At 40.1% G+C, this 25535-nt stretch overlaps 1 protein-coding gene across 4 annotated transcripts in view; it reads left to right on the top strand.

The window, feature by feature from the left end:
- Window positions 1–25535, top strand: part of CCDC141 (coiled-coil domain containing 141) — a 224589-nt gene that overhangs the window by 72473 nt on the left and 126581 nt on the right. For 3 of the 4 annotated variants that reach the window (XM_055397507.2, XM_055397506.2, XM_055397505.2), the window contains exons 5-6: window positions 961–1214; window positions 23938–24054. In XM_055397507.2, the coding sequence (XP_055253482.2) occupies window positions 961–1214; window positions 23938–24054 (371 nt within the window). The remainder of the gene's footprint in view (window positions 1–960; window positions 1215–23937; window positions 24055–25535) is intronic. The other variant, XM_055397508.2, reaches the window with a different exon arrangement.

Raw genomic sequence — 25535 nt, 5'->3', positions numbered from 1 at the left:
ACAGATGCAGGAGACAGACGGTGGCATTGACAGGTTTCAGTAGGGATGAAATTAGGGTGAGGGATATGTCATGATTGTCTGCTGGGTTTCTGACTGTGGAGAGTGGATAGTGTCCCAGTTGCTCTTCCAGTTGATCCCCACAAGAGGTTGCTCTTGCAGGGCTACTCTCAGCTCCCTCTTCTGCACTGTCTCCCTTGGTGGCCCTTTAATTTTCAGGCTTAAGCTTCCATTTCGACAAGATGTTGCCCAAACCTAAAATGCTATTTACTCCAGAGAGCACAAGTTGTGGCTCATTTGCCAGAGAGCCATGTTTGTTTATCCTTCAGTATTCTTTTTAATTTAAAAATACAAATTACAAAGCATTTAAAAATCAGAGACTTTTACATAAAACTCCACGTTTATAACTCTCTAAAATTTGGAAACCCCATCAACACTGAACCCATATTCTCTCATGTCCATAGTTGATTGGCACTAGTGACAGCTGATCTTGTGAGTCTAAGCACGTATTTTCCACTTTGCCATAGTCTCTGGCATCTGGGCACCTGGCCAGCACACCCACTGAGCTCTTGTTTGGTCACTGCAGGCATTGGCCTTGAAACCTCAGATTTAGTCAATCACCTCAGGATGTAGAGTGTGCCAAGGAGAGTGGGCACCTTAACCAGCATCATACCACTAAAAACGAACTGAACCAGTGCTCAAATCTCAGTCTTTCCACTCCCTGTACTGATTTATGCTAATGCTGAAAACTTCAGCCTCCTACCACTTGGCAGTTGGCATCATAGCAATTGTTAGGCCGAGATATCTGACCAATTGAATCAGAGGCATTTTACGTTTATGTATTTGAATTCCTTATTTTTAATAGAGGTTTACATATATTTTAAATGATATGAAAAGTCCGACTATTACTACATAAAAGCTTGCTCATATCACTGTTGTTTGTTTGTTTGTTTTTCTCTCTAGAACTCTTAGAACGATCTCTAGCCCTTTTAAACAAAAGTCAACAACTCACTGACTTCATAGAAAAAATCAAGTGTGATGGACCTAATGTAAATGCTGAGATGATTCAGGGAGCTCAAAACAGCTGCCTGAAGATTGACAGTCTGCTTGAACTTCTCCAAGACAGGAGGCGGCAACTAGACAAGTACCTGAAACAACAGCAGCAGGAGTTGACCCAGGTTCTGCAGATGTGTCAGTGGGACCAACAGGAAAGTCAGGTAATCCGAAGGGGCACTGATGGTATCCTGACCTTGGCTAATGAAATTGGCTTGTTATGTGGATGATCTGTTTCCTGGGACAGTTTTTCAGTTGTCATGGTCAAATCCTTTGGTCTTTGATCCAAAGTACCATGTTGTTTTCCCAAGCAAGTAATATAAAAACAAAGATTTTATTTCTTCTCATTATAATCCTCATTTTTTTAAATGGGAGGATATCCACTAGCAGTTTTGAAAATGACTAGGTCCTATTGTTGGATTCTCTTTCTTGCTTCCAACTGGGTCACTACATTTAGATACTTTTTTTTTTTTAATTGGGAAACGGTCATTGTGATTTTCTTGAATGCAGGAGATGCGTGATGGTGCTGAATTATACTCAGTTCAGTTCAGTTCAGTCGCTCAGTTGTGTCTGACTCTCTGTGACCCCATGAATCACAGCACGCCAGGCCTCCCTGTCCATCACCAACTCCCGGAGTTCACTCAAACTCATGTCCATCGAGTCGGTGATGCCATCCAGCCATCTCATCCTCTGTCGTCCCTGTCTCCTCCCACCCCCAATCCTTCCCAGCATCAGAGTCTTTTCCAGTGAGTCAACTCGTCGCATGAGGTGGCCAAAGTGTTAGAGTTTCAGCTTTAGCATCAGTCCTTCCAATGAACACCCAGGACTGATCTCCTTTAGAATGGACTGGTTGGATCTCCTTGCAGTCTAGATTGTTGCTAATGCCAGTGAAAGTCTATCAGCCTGAAATAGAGACAATGTTCTTAGAGGAATATTCTGATACCAATGAAGAAATGTAACGTTGGCCTATGGTTGGATGCTCAGTGGTTAGAGGGATTTGGGGTGGGGGGTTGATGAGTTGCAGGCTTGTTAGAGCTCATTACCCAGACTATAGGCCCAGCGCTGGTCATTTGTCACTGTGCTTGCTGTATGTTCCTTGTGTCCCAATCACTTGAGAGCAAGAGTGGATAGAACTCTGGAAAACCCCAGCTCAAATAGGTAGGATATTTATCGCTGTGTTTAGAACTGCCCCAGTCCCATGCTTTAACCCATACAGATTAAGTGGAAGGAATTTTTAGGGAGACATGATGTGGAAGGAGGTATCCTGGTCTAGATGCATAAGAAAGTGGTCTCTTCATATACTTTATATTATTGCTCCGGTTTAATCTGGAGAGATTGACATAGAGCTGGTAACAAATATGAGTCTAGGAGAACTGGTTCTTCTTTCAAGCTGGAAAAATGAGGATTTAAATGACAATTAAGCTTTCAAATAATGCTTATTGAGTACCCACTGTTTGCTTTCAGTTCAGTTCAGTTCAGTCGCTCAGTTGTGTCCGACTCTCCGTGACCCCATGAATCTTAGTCCCTCAGTGATGTCTGACTCTTTGCGACCCCATGGACTGTAGTCTGCCAGGCCTACCTACTGTATACCAGATCCTACTATAAGTACTGGGGATACACAACATACAAGATAAAGTCTTTTTCCTCTAGGAATTTTCCTTACTTCACTTTCACTTTCACACATTGGAGAAGGAAATGGCAACCCACTCCAGTGTTCTTGCCTGGAGAATCCCAGGGATGGGGAAGCCTGGTGGGCTTCCGTCTATGGGGTCACACAGAGTTGGACATGACTGAAGTGACTTAGCAGCAGCAGCAGCAGCAGCAGTAACTGTCAATAACCTCAGCACTATTGACAGTTGGTGCTAGGTAATTACTTTGGGAGGCTGTTCTGGGCACGCTAGTGTGTTGAGCAACATTCTACCTATCAGATGCCAGTAGAATATACTCTAATTGTAACAATCACAAAGGTCTCCAGACATTGCTAAATGTCCCCTGGGGGCAAAGTTACCCCCAGATGAGAACCACAGTTCTAGCGCTTTCTGTTGTTACTGTTCAGTTGCTAAGTCACGTCTGACTCTTTGTGACCCCATGGACTGTAGCCCTCCAGGCACCTCTGTCCATGAAATTTACCATCTAGAATACTGAAGTGGGGTGCCATTTCCCCTTCCGGGGGTACAATAATGAACAAATGAACAATGACAAGTGCTATAAAGAAGATTAACTAGGGCAGTGAATTTTGCCTTTTGTTGATCTACTTTTAATCAGAGAAGGAATCACAGGAGGCCTCTCTGAGGTGTCATAGGACAGACACCCAAATGCAGACACCTCCAGACACAGAGTCACCTTGCATTTTGTCACCTCCTCCTCTAAGTCACTATATATGTCTCAGCCCATCTCCACTTTCAGCCCTTTTGTCGTGGCTACCATTTGCTGTCCTGCTTCTGCTGTGCTTTGCCTGCTAAGCCACAGCCCTTCCCCAATTTGGTTCTTCCCCCACCACACCTTTACATGCCCATTACCCAGAATTCGTTTATCTAATGCAGTAGTCTTTAACTGAGAATTCTGGCACAGCAAGGGATTTCCTGGTGGCTCAGACAGTAAAGGGTTTGTCCACAATGCAAGAGACCCTGGTTCAATCCTTGGGTCAGGAAGATCCCCTGGAGAAGGAAATGGTAACCCACTCCAATATTCTTGCCTGGAAAATCCCAAGGGTAGAGAAGCCTGGTGGTAGAGAAGCCATGGGGTCGCACAGAGTTGGGCACAACTCAGTGACTAACACTTTCACTTTCTGGCACAGCAAAGGAGAATTAATGCTCAGGACAAGAAAAAACATGAAGTTGTTTATCAGACAACCGTTTCCAGAGCTCCTTGACCTCCCTATTCCATGACACTCTACCCTTCTCTTTCTCTTTGTCTGTCTCTTTCTCCCCTAATCCTGACCTGAAGCCATGTTCCCAGAGATGCCGTTCACTTAAAAAGAAACTTCTTATTTTCTTTCTATTGAATTCATAACGCCTAACCCCTACCTCTAGTGCTTCCAAGAATACATTAAAAGCTCCTCTAACTTTATCATGTAGAGTAGTTTATCCCTTTTAAACGACAACCTCTCTTATCCAGAGACATTCTATCTGCAAAGAGGCTTTCAAAACCCAGAACAGTTTCCTAAGAATGAAAAAGCAGCTACTATAAGTTTTATTTATGTTTCAGGTAGTAATTTTGCCTTTCTGCTTTGAGACTCTGACAATAATCATCCACTTATCCTCTGCACGTAAAAAATAAATAACCACATGAAGATTCAAAATGAACTATCTAATCTAGTCATGTGCTTAAGGGAAATCTAGATACCATGCCAACCCCAGAAAGCAGAAAGATGCCTTGATAATAACTAAGCTAAGAGATTACAGAAGGTTTTTGATTTGGGGAGTTCTCTAACTTACATTGCTTCGTATTTTGGGAAAAGTATGTGTTCTTTTTGAGGGAGTGCTTTTTTAAATAGAACTTTTTATTAGAGAAGTTTTAGATTCATAGAAAAATTGAACAGAAAGTACATGATATCCTCTGTTTCCACACATGCACAACCTCTCCCACTATCAACATCCCCCAACACAGTGGTACATTTGTTGTAATTGATGAACCTACACTGACACATTATCACTCCAAGTCCATAATTTTCACTAGGGTTTACTCTTGGTGCAGTATATTCTATGGGTTTGGAAAAATATGTAATGACATATATCAACCATTTAGTACACAAAATATTCTGCTGCCCTAGGAATCATCTATGCTCCACCTATTCACTCCACTCTGCCTAATCCTTGGCAAAAACTGATCTTTTTACTGTCTCTAGTTTTGCCTTTTCCAGAATGTCATATTACTGAAATTGTATAATATGTAACCATTTCAGATTGTCTTCTTTTGCTTATTAGTATGCATTTAAGATTTATCCATTTTTTTTCATGACTTGACAACTCATTTCTTTTTAGCGCTGAATAATAGCCTATTGTCAGTCACCTACTGAAGGACAGCTTGGTTGCTTCTAAGTTTTCACCATTATAAATCAAGCTGTAATAAGTATTCCACGTGCAGGTTTTTATATGGACATAAGTTTTTAATTCATTTGGGTAAATACCAAAGAACACAATTGCTGGATGATATATGCTAAGAGTATGTTTATAAGAAATGGCCAAACTGCATTCCAAAGGGCTGCACCACTTTAGACAGAGCATTGCTGTTGTTCCACGTCCTTGTCAGCACTTGATGCTATCAGTGTCTTGGACTTTGGCCACTCTGACAGGAGCATAGCAGTATCTCATTGTTGTTTTAACAAGTCTAACCTTTAAATTGGAAATAATAACAATTCACAGACTTGTTCTAAGGATTAAATTCAATAACGTGTAAAGCATCGAGCACAATGCCTACCATTTTAAAAGATGCTTAATGAATGTTAGTTTTCTTGTCATCGCTGTTCTTGAATATACCTTACAACTTATGAATTTTTTCTCCTTTCATTCCTATTCATCCCCCTGAGTTTAGCATTACTGTTGTTATATGTGTCTAAGTCTCTTAAAACTATTTAGTTTTTAAAGGCTGCCATAGGTATAGTAAGGCTTTAAGAATTCACAGTCGTGGTTATAAGAACCAGGCTTTCATTTAGACTCTACTCTTAATAGTCTAGAACCAAAATCAATTTAGTAATTATCTTAAGGATAAATTTTATTTTAAGTAAAACTGGTCTATTTCCAAAATATACAAACAACTCATACAGCTCAGTATCAAAGAAAAACAAAAACAAAACAAGAAAACAACTCAATCAGAAAATGGGCTGAAGATCTAAATAGATATTTCTCCAAAGAAGACATACATCTGGCCAACAGGCACATGAAAAGGTTCTTGCTCAGCACTGCTAATTATTAGAGAAATGCAGATCAAAACAACAGTGAGGTATCACCTCAAACAAGTCACAGTGATTGTCACCAAAGAATCTAGTAAATACTGGAGAGGATATGGAGAAAAGGGAAGCCTCCTACACTGTTGGTGGGAGTGTAAATTGGTTCAGCCATGATGGGGAACAATATGGAGGGTCCTTAAAAAACTAAAAGTAGAGTTACCATGTGATCCAGCAATCCCACTTCTGGGCATGTATCTGGAACCAACTATGATTTGAAAAGATACAAGCACCCCAGTGTTCGTGTTGTTATTCTGCCAGGAAGTCTTTGTGACCCTATGGACTGCTGCATGCCAGGTTTCCCTGTCCTTCACTCTCTCCTGGAGTTTGCTCAGATTCATGTCTATTGAATCCTTGAAGCTATCTAACCATCTAACCCTCTGCTGCCCTCTTCTCCATTTGCCTTCGGTCTTTCCCAGCATCAGGGTCTTTCCCATATAGTCAGTTCTTTGCATCAGGTGACCAAAATATTGGAGCTTCCACTTCAGCATCAGTACTTCCAATGAATATTTGGGGTTGATTTTCCTTTCAAACTGACTGGTTTGATTTCCTTGATGTCCAAGGGACTCTTAAGAATCTTCTCCAGCACCACAGTTTGAAGGCATCCATTCTTCAGTGCTCATCCTTCTTTATGATCCAACTCTCACATCCATACATGACTACTGGAAAAATCATAGCTTTGACTATATGGACCTTTGTGGACAAAGTGACGTCTCTGCTTTTTAATCACTGTCTAGGCTTGTCATGGGCTTCCCTGGTGGCTCAGAGGTTAAAGCATCTGCATCCAATGCGGGAGACCTGGGTTCAATCCCTGGGTCAGGAAGATCCCCTGGAGAAGGAAACGGTAACCCACTCCAGTATTCTTGCCTGGAGAATCCCATGGACAGAGAAGCCTGGTAGGCTACAGTCCACGGGGTCGCAAAGAGTCGGACACGACTGAGCGACGGAACAGAATGGAGGCTTGTCATAACTTTATTGCAAAGGAGCAAGCATCTTTTAATTTTGTGGCTAAAGTCACCATTTGCCATGATTTTAGAATCCAAGAAAATAGCAATAAGCTTCCACTATTTCCCCATCTATTTGTTGTGAAGTAATAGGACTGGATGCTATGATCTTAGTTTTTTTCATGTAGAGTTTTAAGCCAGTTTTTTCACTCTCCTCTTTCACCTCATCAAGAGGCTCTTTAGGTCCTCTTCACTTTCTGCCGTTAGAGTGTTATCATTTGCCTATCTGAGGTTGTTGATATTTCTCCTGGCAATCTTGACTCCAACTGGTGATTCATACTGGCTGCATTTTGCATGATGTACTCTGCATGTAAGTTAACTAAACAGGGTGGCATTAGACTGTACTCCTTTCCCAATTTTGAACCAGTCTGTTGTTCCATGTTCGGTTCTAACTGTTGCTTCTTGACCTGCATACAGGTTTCTCAGGAGACAGGTAAGGTAGTCTGGTATTCCCATCTCTTTAAGAATATTCCACAGTTTGTTTTGATCCACACAATCAAAGGCTTTAGCGTAGCCAATGAGGCAGAAGTAGATGTTTTTCTGAAATTCCCTTGCTTTTCCTATGATGTAAAGAATGTTGGCAATTTGATCTCTGGTTTCTCTGCCTTTTCTAAACCCCATTTATATGTCTGGAAGTTCTCAGTTCACATACTGCTGAAGCCTGGCTTGAAGGATTTTGAGCATAACCTTACTAGCATGTGAAATGAACACAGTTGTACGGTAGTTTGTACATTCTTTGGCACTTCCCTTCTTAGGAATGGAATGAAAATTGACCTTTTCCAGTCCTATGACCACTGCTGAATTTTCCAAATTCCCTGACATGTTGAGTGCAGCACTTTAAATTCATGATCTTTTAGGATTTGAGATAGCTTAGCTAGAATTCCATTATCTCCACTAACCTTATTTGTAGTAATGCTTCCGAAGGCCCACTTGATTTCTGACTCCAGGCTGTCAGGCTCTAGGTGAATGACCACACCATTGTGGCTATCTGGGTCATTAAGACCTTGTTTTGTATAGCTCTTCTGTGTATTCTTGCCACCACTTTTTAATCTCTTCTGCTTCTGTTAGATCCTTACTGTTTCTGTCCTTTATCCTGCCCATCATTCCATGATATGTTCCCTTCAATTTTCTTGAAGATCTCTAGTGTTTCCCATTCTATTTTTTCCCTCTATTTCTTTGCATTCTTTCTAAAAGAAGACCTTCTTATCTCTCCTTGTTATTCTCTGGAACTTTACACTCAGTTTGTATATCTCCCCTTCCTCCCTTGCTTTTTGCTTCTCTTCTTTCTTCAGCTGTGTGTAAAGCCTCCTCAGACAACCACTTTGCCTTCATGAAGTTCTTTTTCTTTGGGATGGTTTTGATCACAGTGTTCATAGCAGCACTATTTACAATAGCCAAGATATGGAAGCAACCTAAATGTCCATCAAAAGATGAATGGATAAAGCTGCGGTATGTATAAACAATAGACTATTACTCAGCCATAGAAAGAAGGAAATAATGCCATTTGCAGCACCGTGGATGGACCTAAAGATTATCATACATGTCTGAGGTGAGTCAGACAGAGAAGGATAAATGTCATGTTATCACTATATTTAGAATCTAAAAAAATGATATTAATGAACCTGTCTACAAAACACAAATAGACCTACAGATAGCAAACTTATGGTTACCAAAGGGGAGAGTAGGGGGAGGGATAAATTAGGGGTTTGGGATTAAAATATACACACTACTATATGTAAAAGAGATAACCAGTAAGGACCTACTGTATAGCACAAGGAACTATATTCACTGTATTAACCCATAAAGGAAAAAAATTGAATATATATGCATATATACATATTTATAACTGAATATGTCCGTGTGTGTATATATATATATATATTTATATATATCTGAAACTTATACAACATTGTAAATCAACTATATTTCAATAAGAATTTTTATAAAAAAGGTCATGAGGGACTTTTCTGGCAGTCCAGTGGTTAAAACTCTGTGCTTCTACTGCAGGGATTATGGGTTTGATCCATGGTCAGGGAGCTAAGATCCCATGTGTCATGTGCGTCCAAAAGAAAAAAAAGATCATGAGACCAAAAAATAAATTTTTAAAGTATATCAATAAATAAGTTAATCCTTTCCTTACAAGTAAGATTTAAGACTCTTTGTCTTAAAACATCCCATGTTACATTTTCTTTCACAAATACCAGTAGCAGCAGCTCAAGTATTTAATAATGGTCACTGTTGTTTCTTTGTGCTCTTATGATCACAGATCCTGGGGCCAGCTTGTTCATTTCAGTTCAGTCACTCAGTCATGTCCAACTCTTTGTGACCCCATGGACTGCAGCATGCCAGGCTTCCCTGCCCATCACCAACTCCCGGAGCTTACTCAAACTTATCCATAGAATGGGTGATGCAATCCAACCATCTCATCCTCTGTCGTCCCCTTCTCCTCCCATCTTCAATCTTTTCCATCATCAGGGTCTTTTCCAATGAGTCAGTCCTTTGCATCAGGTGGCCAAAGTATTGGAGCTTGTTGACTGCATTTGAATCCTGGCTCTGACATTTACCAGTTGAATATCTGTGCAATTATTTAACCTCCCTGAGTTTTCTCATCAGGGAAATCCATCAAATGTCTTTTCTCATCTCAACCCATCAAATGAGCCTTCTGTAAAATGTGAGGTAATAGTACCTACACCACAGTGTTATTAGAATCAATCAAACGAGTTATTGTATGTCAAGTGCTTAGAACAGTATCTGGCACATGGAAAATGCAATATTAGTATTAGCTTTTTTTATCATCATGTCTGAAAAGAACAGTGAAGACCCAATGCATTACATACTCCCCCAATCCTACTCATCTTTGCTCTCAGAAAGCTTGGTCTTGCATTAAAGGCTAAATTCATTATTTATTTTGCTTTCACAAGGTATGATCCAATAAGTCACTTTTATAATCATAGCCATACTTGTTTAATGGAAACTCAATTAGCAATTCAAAACAAAAATAGAATTGTATTTTTTCTGCTTATGGTTTGTTTATAGATTAGATTACTATCTATACACATAACTGCAAATTAGCATTTGACTTCTGCTGTGTTTTAGACTTTTATCCAAGTATGAGTATACCACAGGCACACACGTTTATTAAAGAAATAGCAAAACAAGCAAACAAAAACTAATAACCTATGCATATTATCTTGTTATCTTATTGCCTAATACTCAAATTAGACATGTCCTAGACATAGTCTTGTGTCAAAAATACCATAGATAATTTTCATGTTGTATTTCATTCTCTGAATATAGCACAATTTAAATAATATCTTACTGGTGAAAGTGAAAGAGGAGATTGAAAAGGTTGGCTTGAAGCTCAACATTCAGAAAACAAAGATCATGGCATCTGGTCCCATCACTTCATGGGAAATAGATGGGAAAACAGTGGAAACACTGTCAGACTTTATTTTTTGGGGCTCCAAAATCACTGCGGATGGTGATTGCAGCCATGAAATGAAAAGACTTACTCCTTAGAAGGAAAGTTATGACCAACCTAGATAGTATGTTAAAAAGCAGAGACATGACTTTGCCAACCAAGGTCCATCTAGTCAAGGTTATGGTTTTTTCCGTGGTCATGTATGGATGTGAGAGTTGGACTGTGAAGAAAGCTGATTGCCGAAGAATTGATGCTTTTGAACTGTGGTGCTGGAGAAGACTCTTGAGGGTCCCTTGGACTGCAAGGAGATCCAACCAGTCCATTCTAAAGGAGATCAGTCCTGGGTGTTCATTGGAAGGACTGATACTAAAGCTGAAACTCCAATACTTTGGCCACCTCATACGACGAGTTGACTCACTGGAAAAGATTCTGATGCTGGGAAGGATTGGGGGCAGGAGGAGAAGGGGACGACAGAGAATGAGATGGCTGGATAGCATCACCAACTCGATGGACATGAGTTTGAGTGAATTCCGGGAGTTGGTGATGGACAGGGAGGCCTGGCGTGCTGTGATTCATGGGGTCGCAGAGAGTCGGACACGACTGAGCGACTGAACTAAACTGAACTGAACTGATGTGGAAGTAGAGTCTCTTCAGTTTCTCCCTATTATAAATAATAAGTAAGACTTACAATGTTGATAATTGTGTGAACAAGGAAAGATTTTTAAATCCAGGTTCAGTTCAGTTCAGTTCAGTTCAGTTCAGTTCAGTCGCTCAGTCGTGTCCGACTCTCCACGACCCCATGAATCACAGCACGCCAGGCCTCCCTGTCCATCACCAACTCCCGGAGTTCACTCAAACTCATGTCCACAGAGTCGGTGATGCCATCCAGCCATCTCATCCTCCGTCGTCCCCTTCTCCTCCCGCCCCCAACCTTTCCCAGCATCAGAGTCTTTTCCAGTGAGTCAACTCGTCGCATGAGGTGGCCAAAGTAGGCATAATTATCTTACCTAAGTTTTCAAGTTTTTCCTGAATGTTCTATGTTAAAGTTTTGTTGAGGATACACTGAGAAAGATTAGCATCAGACACCAAATTGAATGTGACTCTGTTAGTAGTTTGAGTTCTGTGATTGTCATGTTCCTGTTAGTAATTTGAGCTCTGTGATTGTCATGTTCCCGGATGAACTACCCCATAAAGCCTGGAACACTGTGGAACCACAGAGACACATGCTTCATTGGAGAGTAAAGATAATTTTGTCAGTTCTGTACTTTTTTTTAGGGAACACAGGAGCTGTCAAACCTTCCATTAATAAACTATCAGCTTTGTCAGTCATTTTAACCATGTAAGAAGAAGGAACATTAAATGGAGAATTAGAGCAAAGATTACTGATGAATAACAATGTGGATGTCTGAATATCTAATGCATCTTCTCCCATAAGAGCGTTTTAAAAGATACATTTAATACTCCTCTGTTTCTAAGTGCTTATAACCTAATGCTTTTGAACTGTAATAGTTCAGCTAATTTCCTTTGGAAAAGAAATTAGGTGACCACAATGATGGCAACTTAAAATTTACATCAGTTTCAGAAAAAAAGCAGATGAAGACCACATACTTTTCTATCTTAATTAGGATGTGATAGCCTGAAAAGCATAATCATAGCATGTCCTCTCTTTGTTTTTCAGATGTAAAAATGTGCACTTGTTTTACATTTAAAGATGAGCAGCTGACCTTTTTTCCCAACTCCAGCAGCATCTTATTTTGCAGATAATCTGCTTCATTAATGAGAATCAGAAGCAGCTTGGAGTATTTCGTGCATAATTAATTATCTTGGCAATAAGATTTATGAATGTAATTTTTCTCAATTGCTCCAATCAGGAATAAGTGAGACAAACAAATAAATTAAAACTAAGTTATTCATGGTCTTTTTGTACAAGACAGTATCAAGGACATCTAGGAGAATTAAATAAGACATAAAGGCAGATAATCTTTTTACTACCCAGATCACATATGGCTTACAAGATACCCATCTTTGTGGGAAGAAACATGGGTAATAGAATTCATATTTGGAAGTTTTTTTAATTTTGAGTACCATGTTTATCATAATCATATTCTTTGTCAATAGGCAGTTAAAATGCTATCTGCAATGACAGTGTAAGCACAGCATCAGGGGACAAGTCTTGTACCTGCTGGGCAACTGTAAAATTCTGAGTGTGTGTCCACAGAAGTGTGCTCCTGCTGCTGCTGCTAAGTCACTTCAGTCGTGTCCAGCTCTGTGCGACCCCATAGACGGCAGCCCACCAGGCTCCCCCGTCCCTGGGATTCTCCAGGCAAGAACACTGGAGTGGATTGCCATTTCCTTCTCCAATGCATGCGTGCATGCTAAGTGGCCTCAGTCGTGTCTGACTCTGTGCGACCCTGTGGACAGCAGCCCACGAGGCTCCTCCATCCACAGGATTCTCCAGGCAAGAATCCTGGAGTGGGCTGCCATTTCCTTCTCCAACAGATGTGTGCACATACATGGGTATTCTCCTTTAAATGATACTACCTTCTACCCAGGATTTAGAGCTTGAATGGTTGACCAGCTTAAACTAATATGAAGTAACAAAAAATTGCCTAGCTTAGTGGCTACAACACAATGAGGGTTTTAAAAAATCTTTGAATTTAGCTTAATTTTAAAAATTGAAGTATAGTTAATTTACAATGTTGTGTTACTTTCAAGTGTACAGCAAGTGATTCAGTTTTATATATATGTGTGTGTGTGTGTCTATGTATGTGTGTGTCTATCTATATACATTCTTTTTCAAATTCTTTTCCATTATGCGTGTATGCTCAGTCATTCAGTTGTGTCTGACTCTTTGTGACCTCCATGGACTGTAGACCTCCAGGTTTCTCTGTCCATGGAATTTTCCAGGCGAGAATACCAGAATGGGTTGCCATTTCCAGTTAATGGGTTACTCCACAGGATCTTCCCAACCCAGGGATTAAATCTGCATCTCTTGCATCTCCTGCATTGGCAGTCAGATTCTTCACCACTGTGCCACCTGGGAAGCCCTTTCCATTATAGATTGTTAAAAGATATTAAATGCATTCCCCTGTGCTAAACAAGTAGGTCCTTGTTTCAGTTCAGTTCAGTTCAGTCGCTCAGTCGTGTCTGACTCTTTGCAACCCCATGAATCACAGCACGCCAGGCCTCCCTGTCCATCACCAACTCCCGGAGTTCACTCAAACTCATGTCCATCGAGTTGGTGATGCTATCCAGCCATCTCATTCTCTGTCGTCCCCGTCTCCTCCCGTCCCCAATCCCTCCCGGCATCAGAGTCTTTTCCAGTGAGTCAACTCGTCGCATGAGGTGGCCAAAGTATTGCAGTTTCAGCTTTAGCATTAGTCCTTCCAGTGAACACACAGGATTGATCTCCTTTAGAATGGACTGGTTGGATCTCCTTGCAGTCCAAGGGACTCTCAAGAGTCTTCTCCAGCACCACAGTTCAAAAGCATCAATTCTTCAGCGATCAGCTTTCTTCACAGTCCAACTTTCACATCCATACATGACCATTGGAAAAACCATAGCCTTGACTAGACGGACCTTGGTTGGCAAAGTAATGTCTCTGCTTTTTAATATGCTATCTAGGTTGGTCATAACTTTCCTTCCAAGGAGTAAGTGTCTTTTAATTTCCTGGCTGCAATCAGCATCCACAGTGATTTTGGAGCCCCAAAAAATAAAGTCTGACACTGTTTCCACTGTTTCCCCATCTATTTCCCATGAAGTGATGGGACCAGATGCCATGATCTTTGTTTTCTGTATGTTGAACTTCAAGCCAACCTTTTCACTCTCCTCTTTCACTTTCATCAAGAGGCTTTTGAGTTCCTCTTCACTTTCGGCCATAAGGGTGGTATCATCTGCATATCTGAGGTTATTGATATTTCTCCCAGCAATCTTGATTCCAGCTTGTGCTTCTTCCAGCCCGGCGTTCCTCATGATGTACTCTGCATAGAAGTTAAATAAGCAGGGTGACAATATACAACCTTGACATACTCCTTTTCCTATTTGGAACCAGTCTGTTGTTCCATGTCCAGTTCTAACTGTTGCTTCCTGACCTGCATACAGGTTTCTCAAGAGGCAGGTCAGGTGGTCTGGTATTCCCAACTCTTTCAGAATTTTCCACAGTTTATTGTGATCCACACAGTCAAAAGCTTTGGCATAGTCAATGAAGCAGAAATAGATGTTTTTCTGGAACTCTCTTGCTTTCTCCATGATCCAGTGGTTGTTGGCAATTTGATCTCTGGCCTTAGAGATCATCACTACAAACAAAGCTAGTGGAGGTGATGGAATTCCAATTGAGCTATTTCAAATCCTGAAAGATAATTCTGTGAAAGTGCTGCACTGAATCTGCCAGAAAATTTGGAAAACTCAGCAGTGGCCACAGGACTGGAAAAGGTCAGTCTTCATTCCAATCCCAAAGAAAGGCAATGCCAAAGAATGCTCAAACTACTGCACAATTGTACTCATGTCACACGCTAGTAAAGTCATGCTCAAAATTCTCCAAGCCAGGCTTCAGCAATATGTGAACCATGAACTTCCAGATGTTCAAGCAGGTTTTAGAAAAGGCAGAGGAACCAGAGATCAAATCGCCAACACATCCATACAGGACCACTGGAAAAACCATAGCCTTGACTAGATGGACCTTTGTTGGCAAAGTTATGTCTCTACTTTTTAATATGCTATCTAGGTCCTTGTTTACCTATTTCATATATAGCAGTGTGTATACGTTAATCCGAAACTCCTAATTTATCCACTCCCCCACTGTGAAGATAGCTTTTTGTCATTGGGTGACATAAGACCAAAATAAGGGTTGAATTAACTTATTCATGGATACTGGAATCTGATAGTTTGGTCCAGTAACAGATATCTGTGACTTTCCAAACACTCATAGATTAAAATTTATCACAGAATTTCATTTTTAACACATACACTGTTTCTAGAATTCACTCTAAGTTATGCAAAATATCTTAGTGTTTGTAGGAAAAGCATACGATTTTGAAAGCAATAGAAAACCTCCTCCTAATTAGAATGCATGTTCCCACCATTACTTTCAATGACATTGCATGTCAAATGTAGTAACAGAGGAGCTCTGGTACAGATGGTGGACAGTAATCCCAAACTTCACGTTTACTTATGGTAGGACTTTGGGCAAGTGACTCAGGCTCTGTGCCTCAGTTTCCTTTTCTATAAATTGGGAATAATAATAATATCTATTTATAAATTTGTTATAGAAATAACCAAGATTGTATGTCTAAAAATTCTTAGAGCACAGCTTGATATATGCCAGTGCTCAATAAATGTCCACATGTTCACGATATCACTACATCTTTTGACGATTACTTTCTGAGCATTACTAGATAATCACCAAATTAGCCAGATCCCATACCAGTTTTCTAAATCATTCAGTAATCTTAGCTTTCTAAAATTATGTGGAGGGGGAATAAATGCCATTTCATGGCCTAGTATCCAGACTATTTTATTCAAAAGCTCAACTTTGTTTGTAAAATTAGGTTAAAAATCAATTTTCCTCTCCCTTTCCCTACCCTTTAACAATTTCTTTAGCTCATTTATAACTGTTGTAATTGGTTACATTTTCATTAAACTTAGTTTTTCTCCTCAATATTCCATTCAGTTGGACTGATGGCTTCACGGCATTTTAATTAGACACAATTACTTAAGGTTGGTAAGAGGGTTGGGTGACATGTACTGCGACTAAATTACATTCTCACCCGTGATGAGACTGCTGACATAGCTGTTTCCTGTGTATGCTACCTAGAAAACGCTCTGCACTGCTCCCATTGCATGCATCTTTCCATTGTATAACCAAGTTAGCGGCCGCTCCTTAAGCTGTGTGCCTGTGTATCTTTCCTGAGCTCTTTTTTCCCCCTGCCTCTGGTGCTGGAAACTGTTGGCTTTCCTTTTCTCAACAACACTGCCACCCCATACTGGGCAGGGAGTAAACTTAGTCTCTCCTCCATCCTCATTTACATGGTTCTCAGAGATAAACAAAGAAGCCTTTTAATGTTAGTGCTTTTTATAGGGTGACTCATAAGCAAACAAACTAAACCGCACACTTTAAAAGGATAAAACACACTTTAAAATGTAATAGTTGTTCATCTGTTTGTACGATAGTTTCATTTTTTCCCAGCAACCCAGTGTTTTGGCCAGAGCTTCAGTGTGAACTCCATCAGGCGCGTGACCTAGGATCTGGGATATAGTGTGAAAATGTCAAACTTTGGTCTCACTCCCGAGTAGACGTGTATGTTTTTCTCCCTTCTCTCTCTCTTTCTCACACGCACATATGCAGCAAATGGCTCCAGATCATTTAGGGTGGAAACTACATTGTACTGGGAAAATCACACCCTGCATATCTCAGGCAGAGAGGCACATTACTCGGACACTGGGCTGGGTCTCTGTTTCCTTTCTTGAAAAAAAGACTTCCTTCTGCTGCTGGTAGGATTCTTCTTAATGGCTCAGAGTTAATGCTAGAAATAGAATTTAGGTCCAGAAATTACCACTGTATTGATTTTATTTGTTGGATTAAATAGTTTTCACTTTTTAAGTAGTTGGAACTTAAGAACCTGCCTAAACATAAATAAGAGTTGAGGGCAATCTTGGGAAAAGAAGAAGTCGTTAATGTCATTTTTCTTGAAATATAGATGTGACAAGAGAAATGATGCATTAACATAAATCAAAATAATCAGAATACAGATAAGTTAGCACAAGTCAGAATAATTAAATACATAAAATTATGGTTCCAGACAGGGAGATAGATTATCTGCGAAGCTGCTGAAGTAACAGAAATTTTGCCTCAAGACAAACAATGTACTTTAGCTTTCCTACTGCCCATCAGTAGAGAATACTGGGATTTGATAGTTTGTTGAGGAGATCCTAGTGCCTTCCAGTTGACTTCAGTAATTCATGGAGGGCTTCCAAGTTCCACATAAGAAGATTGTGAACTTTGTCCTCCTAGAGTCTCTGAGATGAAGTCTAAATAATAACAAGTCAATAATTAGATCAGTCCCAGAATACATTTCAAGCCACATTTTGGCCTGGAAATTTTTTCTTTCCCTGCTTCTGAGCTGTCAAGTACAAACATCAAAGACAAACATTTCATGCCATTTCCTTTTTCAGGGGATCTTCCTGATCCAGCGATCAAATCCAGGTCTCTCACATTGCAGGTAGATTCTTTACCATTTGAGCCACAAGGGAAGCCCCCTCTAATATGTATATCTCCTAATGGAGCTAATGGATATTTGACGTCTGGTTATTGCCTAGCTAAATACAGAACACATTTGATGAGATTGCTTAATACAAAATAATAGCAACTGGTTTCCCTACTGTAAAAAGGAAAAGAACAAAACCTTATGGGAGCTAAAATGGTTGTTATAATACTAGCATGTCTTCAGAATCAAACCAGACATTAGAACTGTCACCTGTGGCCATCAACTATAATTTAAGCCACCTTTTTTTTGATAATTGAAAGACTATCAGAACATCTTGAGTTGAAGAAGATACATAACTAATGCCTTTTCCCTCCTTTATCAGTTTTTTTGTTTCTAATAGTAACTTGTTATTTGACAAAAACTGTTCTGCACATGGAAAAGAAAATGGAAGTACTCTGGAGAGATTTTCATCTTCCCTTAAGCATTTCTGTTAAGATATTTGAATTGCTTATTGCTAGCTTGGCTCCTCCAGCATAGTTTTAAACAAAGGTCAAAAAAATAAGATCTGACTTTGGATTGCAGAAAAAGAGACCAGGAAAGTTTATGGTCATGTGATGCCTAGCTTTGAGTGTAGCAAAGGTTCACCTTCTTGCCACCTGTGTTGTTTGTCCTTGACAGAGCATTTTTCTATTGCTTTTGTTCCCAGTGTTCCAGTCCTGACTTTGGAGCATGCTGTTGGGAACTGGAATTCTCAGTTTATCCTCATAGACCTCTTCCTCTGAGGCAGTGTTTCTGGCAGGCCTGGCCCGCATTTCCATTGAGCTCCCCTGATTATTCACAGGACTTACTTCCACATTAGAATTAAACTCTGTAACTATCGTGTTGCATTTTGGTTTTCTCTTAAGAACATTCATAAACATAGCCTAATAAGAACCATTCCCTCTTCCCTGGAATTCTTCGGTTCTCCAGACAGATGTGGTGAAGGGAAGAACACTCTGACCACAGCCTTTCTGCCCCACCCTGTGGGACTCTCCTCTTGTTGCCTGTGTGACCTTGAATGAAATGCTTACCCTGACTGGGTCTCAGTTTCCATATCTATTGAAAAAGCAACTGTCCGCTTTGTAGAAGGTGTAAAGATGGCTCGAGATAATCTGAGACCTGCCTGGAGTAGTACTTGACTCTGATCTGGGAAGGCCCTGTTCACTCTCTTGCCTCATTGTTATCTCCCAGCAGGGGTCAAGGTGAGACTGGGTTATTCAGTATTGCAAAAACTAGCCTTTCCTTGCCCAAAGCCGATGAGTTCAGTAGTGTTCTCTTCCAAACTCCCCACTCTGCCTGGTACATTCCTGCCTCAGTTCTGCTTAACGCATCTACAGTTCCCCAGCCTGAAGTGCTTGCATCTCATCTAATCAAATAAAAAAATGTTGGGAAGAACCCGTCTGTTACGTTACCTCTGCTTTCCTCAAAGCTGTTGTCTGAGCCCCCCTTTCCTTAGCCGATAAACTTCTTCAAAAGAGTCATTAGCTTTACCGCCTCACCCCTGCTCAGTGACCCGTTCATGTTTACCAACCAGTATCTCATCCCACTGTTCGCTTGATTCTGCTATTTTAAATTGTCCGTAATACTTAGTCCTTAGATTAAGGATATTCTGAATATCCTTAAATTATAGAACCATCCAATAAGAAATACAATATAAGCCATAAATGTTATTTTTAATTCTCTTAGCCACATTGAAAAGTGAAAAAAAGTAAAAAGTCACGTAAAAATGGGCTTCTCAGGTGGCACAATGATAAAGCATCCACCTGCAATGCAGGAGACACAGGAGACATAGGTTCGATCCCTGGGTCAGGAAGATCCCCTGGAGGAGGGCATGGAACCCCGCTCCAGTATTCTTGCCTGGAGAATCCCATGGACAGAGGAGCCTGGCAGGCTACATTCCTTGGGGTCGGAAAGAGTTGGACACAACTGAAGTGACTGAGCATGCACACACATACACATAAAAAAGTGAAAAGCTAGAACACATTTTGTTTAATCCAGTATATCTAAAATAGTATTTCAGCACTGATTCAATATTAACATTCTTAATATAATTTCATTATTTTTATACTACGTATATGAAATCATTTGTGCATTTTATACTTAGAGCATATCCCAAGTTGAGTTTGTCACTTTCCAAGTACTCAATAGCCATGTGTGATTAGTAGCTACTTGTTTAGGACAATGCAGGTCTGTATCATTTGACTGAGTTTTCCTGGTATCTCTGTTTGACTTTCAAGGCACCCCTTGGTTTTGACTGAACATCCCTGGTTGCTCTTTCTGTGCATCTTTGTTGATGTCCCTTCCTTTTCACTCTGTCTTCCTTCACCCTCTGGTAGGTGTTTCTTCCCAATCCCCACTTCCCCTGTGCAAAAAAATCTACCCCACTCCTTCTCCACCTTAGTTCTACATCCTCTGAGCACTGAGTACTTAGAATCTCATGTCAGACAGGTGAGATGACCACAAACACATCACTGCTGCTGCAGCTGCTAAGTCACTTCAGTCGTGTCTGTGCGACCCCATAGACGGCAGCCCACCAGGCTCCCCCGTCCCTGGGATTCTCCAGGCAGGAACACTGGAGTGGGTTGCCAGTTCCTTCTCCAGTGCATGAAAGTGAAAGATGAAAGTGAAGTCGCTCAGTCATGTCCGACTCTTAGCGACCCCATGGACTGCAGCCCACCAGGCTCCTCCATCCATGGGATTTTCCAGGCAAGAGTAGGATCAATCTAAAAGGTAAGAACCGGGAAGAGAAAGGAACAATATTTTCATTTTCCCTCTTAGTCCATCATCACCCAGAACCAATTTCTGGTGCACACTCTGAATTTTTGTTCTTTCTTTCCACATGTTTCCAGATCTTAACTCATGTTTTTTATCCTTTTGCAGGGACCATGTTCTAAAGAATGTCCTGATGCATCATTTATTGTCCTTATCACTCAGGCTTTGGGATAACTGCTGATATAATCTAATGCTTATAAAAAATGTTCTTGGAGTATCTATGCAGCTGTCTACAGTAGCTATGCACAGGGTACAATGACTGATTTACATTATGGTTGACATGCTATCGGTTATTTAGGGTGTCTTGCTTTTACATCAGAAAGACTCAGTCTATTCTGTGTGCATCTCACAGCATATAAAGTAAATATTATCTATAAGATGCTGCTTGTGTGTGTGACTGCCTCATGATGAGATTTAACACCCCCACGATGAACCATTTTCTTCTGAGTGTTATGCCACTTCGTTTTCAAGTTTCTTCCCAGGGTGCATTTACATAGGAAAAATGTATAGCTCTAGAAACTGAGCAACTTCACTTTCACTTTTCACTTTCACACATTGGAGAAGGAAATGGCAACCCACTCCAGTGTTCTTGCCTGGAGAATCCCAGGGACAGGGGAGCCTGGTGGGCTTCCGTCTATGGGGTCACAGAGTCGGAAACGACTGAAGTGACTTAGCAGCAGCAGCAGCAGAGACTTGGTATGCTTTGTTAGGCAGGTGTATGACCAGGATATATGGAATACCACTGTTGATCTTGAACTACATTCTCTTATAGGAAGTATGTATGGCCATGCCCAAAGGAGTAGTATTCTTTGGAGGTTAAAATAGTATCCAAATCTAGAGGATGATGTCAGAAGATACCTTAAAAAATCAAACGAACTGACTCCTTCCTGGCATTCATCACTGCTGACATGTGTTAGATGACAAATCTTTGACTCACAAAATCGAATAGGAATATCTGAGGGATCAGACTTCTCACCTGTTTTTAGAGATTAGTGAGCACCTGTTTGTCCCCATGTTTTCTTCACTCAGATTCTATATTAACTTTCCCTATTAAAGCATTCTTGAGATTTCTGAGTTCCTACTACTTTGTATAAAAATAGATGAAGCTCACTCCTGGCACTTAATAAAATAAAGGATTTCTGAAAGTTAGTTATATTCATGAGCCATTTCTTTGATGAAACCCTTAAATCATCCTTTTTTTTGTTGTTGTTTTTATGCAGACCTATAGCATCTTTTGTGAGATTTTTAATGCAATTTAATAAATTAATGTACAAATTTTATAGCTCTTGATAAAATACTCTCCATGTGTTCTAATATGCATGTAATACATATCATTTAGGTCTAATTTCTGGGCTGCCAAAAAGACAAACCACCTTCAGATAATTATAAATACATAAACACGGTACTTTAGATATGGGGACTGGCTAATGGGTGTATTATGCACAGAATACCAAATATTCTGAAGAGAATGAGGCAGACTTCACATGAAAACTGCTTCAGGGTCACTATTAGTCTTTTCTTTGCACTGACACTAGCCTAAAATGCTGGTTAAAGGTTTCCAATTAGCAGAAAGCTGGAGAAACCCTCTTGCTGCCCACTTGACTGCTTATTCCATGCTGGAAAATGCTAAGTCTGATAGACAACCAAGACTTATACCGAGCATCTATATACTTGGTATAGATCTATACCAAGTATAGATCTAGCTGTGTGATGTTATCAGCCCTGTAACAGTAATGTAGGGTAATGTAGGGTATTATCCTATGTAATCCCTAACTTGACTTCTGTGTAGTGTGTGTGTGTGGAGGGGGGAGGTATATGTTTATTGTGTGGACCTTCAGGACTTCAGGACTAACCTAGCTTTCTCCCTGGCCACATTTCTCCATGTTATAAAAATACAGAGAAATCCTGAGGCTGCTGCAGCCAAGACAAACCAGGCTGGAGAAAGACACAGTGTATATTCTGGACAATGCCCTCCACTTTGAGTGGGCTCCTGGGATTCATTTCTCAAATGTGAAGTAATTTCCCCTGATGACCAAAGACTTTCTGTTACCTGAGGATAGCAACAGGGCACAGTGGAAAGAGCATGGACTTTGGAATAATATAGGTTTGGGAACAAATCCTAGCTCTGCCATTTACTATTGGCCCTGGATAAGTTGCCTAACGTCTGTTCATCTCTGCAAGGCCAATATAGTATCATACTTGTCACAGAGTTGTTGAGAGAAAAAGAGATGATGCCCAGGAAGCAACCAGCAAACTGTCTAGCACGTAGCGGGTTCTTAGGAATCAGTAGCTATGATGTGATCATAAGAATAATGCTGTATAAGATTTGAGAGTAAAAATCCAACTCTCCATTAATTGGGACAAGGAATCTGTATCCTGGGGCCACATGTTATCAGTCTCAGTTCAGTTCAGTTGCTCAGTTGTGCCCAGCTCTTTGCGACCCCATGGACTGCAGCACGCCAAACTTCCCTGTCCTTCATCAACTTCCAGAGCTTGCTCAAACTCATGTCTATTGAGTTTTTGATGCCATCCAACCATCTCATCCTGTGTCGTCTGCTTCTTCTCTTGCCTTCAATCTTTCCCATCATCAGAGTCTTTTACAATGGATCAGTTTCCCATCAGGTGGCCAAAGTATTGAAGCTTCAGCTTCAGCATCAGTCCTTCCAATGAATATTCAGGACCGATTTCCTTTAGGATTGACTGGTTTATATTGCCTATCCCTTCTCCAGAAGATCTTCCCGACCCAGGAATTAAACTGGGGTCTCCTGCATTGCAGGCGGATTCTTTACCAACTGAACTATCAGGGAATTTTTTTTTTTTATCAGTCTCATGTCAACTTATATGATCATTCCTAAAAAATACAGCTTTTATATATTTTATTATTTGTTGTTTTAACACTGTGTAAGGTGCATATTGTAAATCAAGTCTAAATGATTGTAAGTTATGTTCTTAGCCATTTATAAGGTCTATGGAATTTTAGTAACTTCTCCATTCATTTTTTGGATATAGATATTCAGCAGTTGTAGCAAACTAAGTATTTTTCCATTGTCTTCTAATAGTAGAAATATAATTCTACAAATACTATTTAATATCTTCACATAACTATGTAACTATACTCAGATTGATCACCTTACACAGAAAAGAAGATTTATATTCTAAAAGAATGCATTTTTTATAGACTGTGTGGGATCTATTTTGGTTCCTGTTTATTAGGAGATTTTGAATTTGAATTATTTTCTTCATGCTATGTGATCCAGTGAAATGATATGTTGTTTTTATAATTTGGGAGTATTATTTTGTTTTTTCTCTTAAGCATGTAGAGATTGAAATGAAGAAAAATGAAATGAAAAGATTGAAATGAAGAAAAAGCCTGCTCATATTAATGAAGCACATGAGTTTATATAAAAAGAAATAAAAGTAGTTTAAGTTTTGAAAACATGGAGAATTCTGATTTATTTCTTCTAATATCTGAAACTTGACCTCTCTTTCTTGCTTCTTACCTAGGTCACTTGTTGGTTTCAGAAAACTATAAGAGATTTAGAGGAACAAGGTCTAGGTACATCTCTTTCAGACAATGAGGAGCTTATTCGTAAGCATGAGGAACTGATAATAAAAGCAAAGGTAAGAGACTCATTAACAAAAATAACTGAAAACTGCATGGGTTCTCTTGAATACACTTCTATAGGTAATATAGTGGAGTAGTAAAAACTGGTTTTGTATAGTTTGCTTGCTGTTCGCATTTGTATTTTCCTTAACTTGTTTCATGTTCTTAGTTTTGCAAAAAGTAATTGCTACCAGTCAGGCAACCACTTGGAGGTGCTTAGATGTGTAAAATGGAACCATGAAGTGTTGAGAGCAGGAGGAGCAGATAAACCTCTAGCAGTGTTCCTCTTGCCATTGTGTCTTGTTGTTTGGAAATTGACTTATTTGTACATGTGAGAGTCTAAAGATTTTCCAAGTTTTCTGATGCTCTATTTTGATTTTTAAAAGAACCTGTTCTAGGTAAACGCAATCTGCTGCTTCCTCTCCCACCACCCCTCCACACCCATCCTCCCAAACATGTAAAAATGTGTTTGCTTTGATGTCCTTATGTTCAACCATTGCCTAGTAGTGTTGGCCCGTTGTTTTCCAGAGCTTCATAACTTAGTTGTACCTACAACTATCAACTACCCAAGATATTAATAACAGAAAGTTCTCTAAATCTTGATACTGATTAATGTATTCACTGTTTTCACTCTACTACAAATGGACTTTCAGAATATAAGCTCCTCCTTGTTTCAGACAAGTTGACTACTACTTTCAGGGTCCTGAGCCACTCAGGAGCCAGTTATTGATCTCATACAGAAGCTGAGTATTACTCCATATACTCAGTAAGTAGTTTTTGGGCCAAACTGGTTTTGGAAACTGAGGCAGAGAAGCCTCTTTCTAAAGCATCCTTGCAAATAAAGTTATTTTCTAAAAAAATAAATAAATGTTTTCTGGGAATTCCTGTTTTATTACTTCCTATGAAGCATTCCATATGTTATAAGATTTTCCTTCAACTATGGGCTGGCCTTTGGAACCCCTGATCTCAATGGCATCTTTAAAGATTTTCAAACATTGAATATCTATTCGGAGATGAAAGCTCAAGCATAACTTGTTGATAAAAATTGATGACAGTTGTCATCAGTTTGTGACACTAGATAATCCAATGGCAAGATAACTGGTTATTCAAGACAGCAGAGGTCCCGGTGTCATGTGGGTTGAAAAAGACCCCGTCAGTGTAGACGCAGAAGAGGGAGTGACTCTCTCCCAGGGTGATCCAGGATGGCCTTTCAGAAGGAAGGGATTTGAGCAGATGAATGGAATAACGATTAGGTGAGGGTGATCATCCCTAAATAAGGTAGAATAAGGGAAAACAATGATAGACCAATTTGTCTGTGATGAGAGTTAAAGGTCTGGGCAATGTTCAGTCCAGAGACGGTAGACCCAGGGCAACTGTTTCAGAGGCCATCCTTACCCACGGCCATTCATTCCCTAGAGAAGGCATGCTAACAGGGCATGGTCTTACAGAGAAGTAAACTTCGCTGGATGAAAAGTAGAAAAGTATTCTGAGGCCACAG

Source organism: Moschus berezovskii, chromosome 2 (assembly GCF_049115385.1).
Source record: "Moschus berezovskii isolate FMDL1 chromosome 2, NW_MosBer_1.0, whole genome shotgun sequence".
In the NCBI taxonomy this organism is placed as follows: Eukaryota; Metazoa; Chordata; class Mammalia; order Artiodactyla; family Moschidae; genus Moschus; species Moschus berezovskii.
This window is presented reverse-complemented; position numbering and strand designations above follow the sequence as displayed.